Source organism: Nansenia antarctica (genome assembly GCF_963989245.1).
Source record: "Nansenia antarctica genome assembly, chromosome: 1".
NCBI lineage: Eukaryota > Metazoa > Chordata > Actinopteri > Argentiniformes > Microstomatidae > Nansenia > Nansenia antarctica.
The window spans coordinates 44,178,458-44,185,080 of NC_137674.1; the positions used below are offsets into that span (position 1 = coordinate 44,178,458).

At 41.6% G+C, this 6,623-nt stretch overlaps 1 protein-coding gene across 1 annotated transcript; it reads left to right on the forward strand.

The window, feature by feature from the left end:
- Positions 1-1,388: 1,388 nt before the first annotated feature.
- Positions 1,389-2,189, forward strand: gjb10 (gap junction protein beta 10; the record flags this gene model as incomplete). Its single annotated transcript, XM_080523140.1, has 1 exon — positions 1,389-2,189. One exon carries the CDS (start codon positions 1,389-1,391, stop codon positions 2,187-2,189), a length of 801 nt encoding a protein of 266 aa, XP_080379266.1.
- Between the last annotated feature and the right edge of the window lie 4,434 nt (positions 2,190-6,623).

Below are 6,623 nucleotides of genomic sequence, written 5' to 3' on the forward strand. Positions count from 1 at the left end.
TTTTTATCATAGAGGTGTATACTTTTAATCTGGATTGCCTAGACTACATAATGTTAATCTTAATCCATACATGACGCATCATAGCTTTTTCCTCGCTGATGGGGTCCCATGTCGTGCAGTACGGTAGGTGCCCTTTTTTTTCTTTTCGCCCCTGCCCTTCAAACAGCCTGAGTCCGCCACTGCTAGAAAGTGATATGTATATGAAATGTATACTTCACCGACACCAACAACATCAAATTAAATCAAAATCAAATCTGTTTAATGCTCATTTACACAATATACAGGATAATGTAATAATGTAATGACATGCTTTAGGGTAAGCATCTCCTCAACAAAGCAACAAATAGACAATATCAATATCAATTTAAAATGCAATGTCATAATAATAACAAAACGAGGGAACACTAATAATAGCAAAAGGGCTCTCCAGAGTCGTACTTTAGCCAGCTGTAGAGTCGTCTAGAAGGAGTATGTCTCCCCGTATGTCTGCCACACCTGTATGAGAGTTCTCAGGAACACATCGCAATGTGTGACAGAGTCCCAACTCCACCCACACCTCACCCCTTGAGACGTCTTTTAGATTCTCATCGGTGGGGGCGCAGTGAAGCCTGTTTCTCCGCTCCGGATACGTTTACGGTTCTCTTTTAACGAATATTGAAAATGTAAGTTCATGATTTGTTTGTGTTTTCATATGTTCCACGATAGTCAACATGCTGTCAGCCAATACGATAACTACTGCGATAGGTTTGCATTTCAGATAAATGTTGGATCGATTTTATTGTTGTGAGCACGAAGCCCATGCACTTCGTTATGTACATTTTCTTGAGCGCACCAGAACGTTTTTATCTACCTTTTCCTTTATCTGTTGATTAATAAGCTACAATAAATGTAATTATGTCACCAAACTCTTTGTTCACAGTTGGAAAAGTAGCTTGTGTGATTAAGAGCGATCATCTTTAGGCTACTTTCTTAAGTTTTGCCATGTGCCTTAGGGTGTCACTTGCCACTTGCCCTAAGAATCAGATATTTTTTTGAAAAATCTGAGTGTATAGCATGAATGTATTAGCACACTCACTATGCATCTCTTATCAAAGTAATCACTTGGATTCATTTCTCACAAGGCTGTTGTGATAGCAATTTGTGTGTTTTTGCGTTTTCTTTTTTTTTTCGGGGGGGGGAATTAAGGTAATGTGAAACCAGTCGTTTTAAACAAGCTTGTGTTCTTTCTCATGTTATGTAAAGAAAGGCCTAATCTCCCCCACTCTGTCTTTCTATAGATTGCAAAAATTCCGGATTTTGACTATACTCCGAAACCAACTTGTGAAGGACTCCTCTCTCTTCCTCCATCTTAACTTCCATCAGAGAGGAGTGAGTGAGTGAGCTCCACAATGAACTGGGCGTTCCTTCAGGGCCTCCTCAGTGGGGTGAACAAGTACTCCACGGCGTTCGGCCGTGTGTGGCTGTCCATCGTCTTCCTCTTCAGGGTGATGGTGTTTGTGGTGGCCGCTGAGAAGGTGTGGGGTGACGAGCAGAAGGACTTCAAATGCAACACAGCCCAGCCTGGTTGCCATAACGTCTGCTATGACCATTTCTTCCCCGTCTCCCACGTACGGCTGTGGGCCCTCCAGCTCATCTTTGTCACCTGCCCCTCGCTGCTGGTGGTCATGCACGTGGCTTACAGGGACGAGCGTGAACGGAAACACCGGCTCAAGTACGGCGAGAACTGCCGTCGCCTCTACAAGAACACCGGCAAGAAGCGTGGCGGCCTGTGGTGGACCTACGTCATGACCCTGGTCTTCAAGATCGCTGTGGACGCCACGTTTGTTTACCTGATCTACCGCCTCTATGAAGGCTACGACTTCCCCTCCCTCATCAAGTGTGAGCAGAAGCCCTGTCCCAACGTCGTGGACTGCTTCATCGCACGGCCCACTGAGAAGCGCATCTTCACCATCTTCATGGTGGTGACCAGCCTGGCCTGTATCCTGCTGTCCGTCTTCGAGATTGTCTACCTGGTGGGCAAGCGCTGCAAAGAGTGCGTCACCTCCATCCACAACTCTCGCCAGGTGGCCATGGCCACGTCGCTGGTCGGTGGCAAGAATGGAAACCTGGTTGAGTCCAACTCAATCAGGCTGGCGGGCAAAGGCAAGCCTGATTCCCCTGCCCCAGCATACAGCGTAGTTGTCGCTTGAGTTAGAGACTGGACAGAGACTATACAGACTGTATGAGAGACAGAGAGGGGGTGAAAAGAAGAAGCCCTATGGTAGACCTGGAAGGCCAACAGGAAATTATCTCCCAGGCCTCAGGATAAGCACAACTTCTCTATGTAGACTTTTAAGTATGGCTACTCATTGGAACTGGTTGGCGATTGACCCGCCTGGATGAATTGTGTACTTATTACTGTTGTGCCACTAACCTGTGGACATTTTCAGAAAGTTTGTAATTCTTGTCTCTTGAGTGATTTTTTTCTGTATTTTTTTTTAAATACAATTTTCCATAGCCTTATCAAAATGGAATGTGCGCACTGTCAATATTCAAAAGGCCATCATAGTTTACAGATGAAGTTGTCTTCAACAACTACCGTGTGGCAGAAAACAAGCCAGTGTCTTACAGGGTCTCATCTGCACGATGACATAGAACACTCTGTCTCAGTTTGTTTACAATGAATCAACAAAATGAGTCACTTTAAGCCATCGATCATTTGGAAGAAGGAAGGTTTCACAAGCGCTTAGGGCTAGGCAATGTATTATTTGTGTTTACTGCCACGCCTCACGTTACCATTGCTATGCAAAAAGGCTTGAATTCTTTCCACACACTAAAATACTATTCTTTCTCTTCTTTAAGGTTGTTGGATATAGATCAATTTATTTTACAGATAACAGAAAAGATTGAATTGTTTCTATGGATTTTATTTCTGGTCATCCTGATGATTTTATCCATAGGTTATGCACAATCATGACTTGAAATATGATGCTGTGTTTACTGTTCCAAGTTTGTGTCGTTTGATGTTGTAGGTTCTCAAATACATCCACTTAGCAAAAAAGTCAGTAGACGTGTTGATTTAGTGTGCCTGTAAACATTGTTTACAGTGCGTACAGTTTGTATACATTACATGGATGTAAACAATGATGACTAAGCTTGGAGATGTTTGCATATTTGTATATTAGTTAAGTTACAGTTTAACTGTTTAACTACAATTTGTTGTTTTTGTAACCATTTTTTGGATAAAGAATATTGCACTTTTCGGGAATACTGAATTGTTTTTCTCTCCAATATTCATAAATAAATACGTTAATGAAAACGAAGAATAAGGGTTTTTGGTAGATAGATTACAATGCTTAATAATGCTTAAATGCTTAATAATGATTACAATTGTCTGTAACGAATCAAAGCATCTGCTTTGATTCGTTACAGACAATATTCAAATGAGGCATTATTTACATTATTTACTGAGTCACGCATCAGGATCATGACTGTATTGGAGACACCAGATCATATGAATGAGTATTTCTCATCCGTTCAGTAAGACTGACTCACTCAGACCAATTCACTCATACCATTTCAGTAGTGTCCAAAGGACAATCCTCACATTTAGTAAGTAGAGATTAGAACATGTAGCGTATTGAGCAACATTCTGACTGTGTAAATGGACTGGTATTATGGACAGAGGTGGGGTCCCCAGCCGAACCTGTCAGTCAGGCCCAGGGACCAACCCAGTGGAGGAATTTAGCCTGCAAGTCTCAGGGACAGGCTCTGGGTGGGGGACTCTATTAGCAAGGGAAGGCGAGATAAGAGGGATGCTATGTGTCTGAAGGTGAAAATGGAGATAAGATTAACTTGAACAAGTCTCATTTTTTCACAAGTTGGATTTCAGTCATTCAACCCAGGGAGGGTTTTTGTTCAAAAGAAAGTAGTCAAACAAGGAATCAAGGCGGGACCAGGTCTATTGGCACAAGGAATGTAAGCAGCCTTCTTCACAGTTGGCAGGTTGGTCTGTCGGTCTATGCAATAAAACATCACAACCCAGGGGGTACCTTTTTGTCCTGCCATAACTCCTTCTCATCTTCTTTGTATGAACACGTTCCCCCTGTTTTCACCGTCTAACAGAGAAGAACACAGACAGACACACACTCAGAACATTATCTTTCCTGTTGAGTTGTGTCTGCGTGTGGAGACATGTGGTTGAGTCATGGGATGCATTCCTTCAGGTGCGCCCGGCAAACTGCCTGGACCAGTTCTTACGACTGGAGCCAAAAAGGAACTTTCCACCTCCTCCCTACTTCTTCAAGTGTGTAAACTAGGGTCAGGCTGGCCTGGGAAAATGTTGACTTAAACTTAAAGTACTTAGAAGAGCCCAACAGCCATTTCCTTGAAGTATATGGGGGAGGATCATCTCTAATGATACATGATGACTTTGAGACGTATGGGGATCCATCACTAGAAAGCAGTAACATCCTCTGTCTCTTATCTGTATGTGGTTGCATTGAGTGTCTGATTGAGCCAATGTCTGCCAAACATACTGTATGTGTTTTTGTTCAACTGATAAAGGGTCGCACACCTGGAGTAATGGACACAACACACAATAATGATGTATGAAGTTTGTTAAAGAAATATAATTTCAAAAGCTCTTTGGTTCTTGTTTTGTGTGATGTTCCACTGAAGGGTATAACGTGATGGCATTGAATGGAGGTAACCCTCCAAGCAGAGCTGACATGTTCTAACATGGACTAGACAAGACCAGCAGACTTTAGATGTTCTTTTCCATTCACCCCTGACAACTGGGAAATGTTGGATGCCCACGACCATTCTCCCAAAACAATCTGCTCTTGTTTCAGCCTGAAAAAAGACAAAGCTCTTTGTCCTAAGAACATCAAAACAGCATGACAGTACTATGACAGTATATTATGTAAGTGCTATGGGAAAGCTTATTTCCAATGTGTAAATAAAATTAGCTTGTTAAAGTGGGTGGGTGGTTGTGGCTTAACAATAAGAAGACATGAGCTGTAGTCCAAGTCTTGGAAATTGTCTTCTAGTTATGTTAGTGAAAGCCCTTCAATTTACTGTCCTCCCAATTAACATTGATATGTAGCTGAAATGTAAATAGGTGAACATAAGGCATAATAAATAAGGCATAATAAGATGATACATTTAATCCATTGTTTTCTGAAACAATCTCATCAGTGTAACTTTCGAAACAAAGAAAAAGAAAGGAGAGCCTCAATGTGTTGAATGAAATTGGTGTAGAAGAGTAGAATAACACAATGGGAAAAAAAAGTCATCGTAAGTGACAGGAGATATGATAAGGAATTAGTTTGCCTTCATGATAAAAATGATGGAAGAATATGAATTCTCTAGCTGAGAGTGCCCCCCACACGTTCCCTCCCCACTGAACTCCCTGGGCCCCAATGGTGGAGATCACATTTTGATAAGGGGGTCTTGGGGCAAAACGTATTTTTGAAAAATGTTTAATTCTAATTTCTATTGACCTTCGAGAAAAGGATAAAGACATATTTTCGCCTTTGCATTTTGATGTGACTGTATTACCATGAGCTCTGTATACAATTCATACATTGACTACTACTTTACCAAAGTAAAACAAAGTAAACTATCTAAAAATATTGGTCTTCACCACCCACTGCTTAAGCCCTTCTGCTGTAGTGCCTCACCTTTCCACAATAAGAAGTTACCTAGCAGCAGTCACGTCTTTGGAGCTTTCCACCAATCAGGTATAAGGATCAGCAGCAGAACAAAAACGTATTCATCTCTGGGTGTGGCAGCCTATTACGTTAGTGAGACATTCTGGAACAAGTTTCAACTGATGTTCATGGAAACCGGAAGTTAGGAACACAAACAAATAAACCCAAACATTTGTGGGTTCCTCCTTTCAGAGTGTCCACTGTGTGGATGATAGAATGGGGACATGGAAACATGGACATCTCTATCTATCAATAATATGATAATAGCCTATCTATATTTATTGTTAATGTGTAACGGAACATATGGCTGATCTCGTTGTGGGATTTTTATTTTGAAAGGCCTCTATTGTCAGCCTCAGCTTCAGCAGCATCATAAACATACTCACCACACCGGATGATGTCATTGTAGGTACTGTAACAGCCAACAGTCAATAGAAATAAAATCTTAGGATAGATAGTGTCCATCCACACTGACTGACCTGACCTGACTTGTCATTCAGAGGATGTAGGTCACATTAGAATGATGACAGTTGTCGTAAGACAGTGGCGTCACACTGCTATCCACTATAGTGATGGCCCTAAAAAACACTAGGGTTCCCTGTTGCTCATCTGAAAAGTCCTTAAGACTGATTTGGACTGTACCGTAGCCTTGTCATTAGCTTCAATTGTAAGTACAAATGTGTCTGTTTCCTTTTCTCAAAAGTCACTAGAAATGTAAATATATTAGCTTTCTTTCTTGGGGGGCATGCCCCCGGACACCCCAAGCAAAATGTGTTTCCAGTAGACTCCTGAGCCCTTGCTAGGAATTATTTTATATAAATCTGCATAATCTGTGGCATTATTCTGTACACAACTAACCCTAAACCTATTTAGATCTGTGCCTTTGGAAATAAGTTAAACCGCCTTGGTATTTCTGATTCATATTTGGTC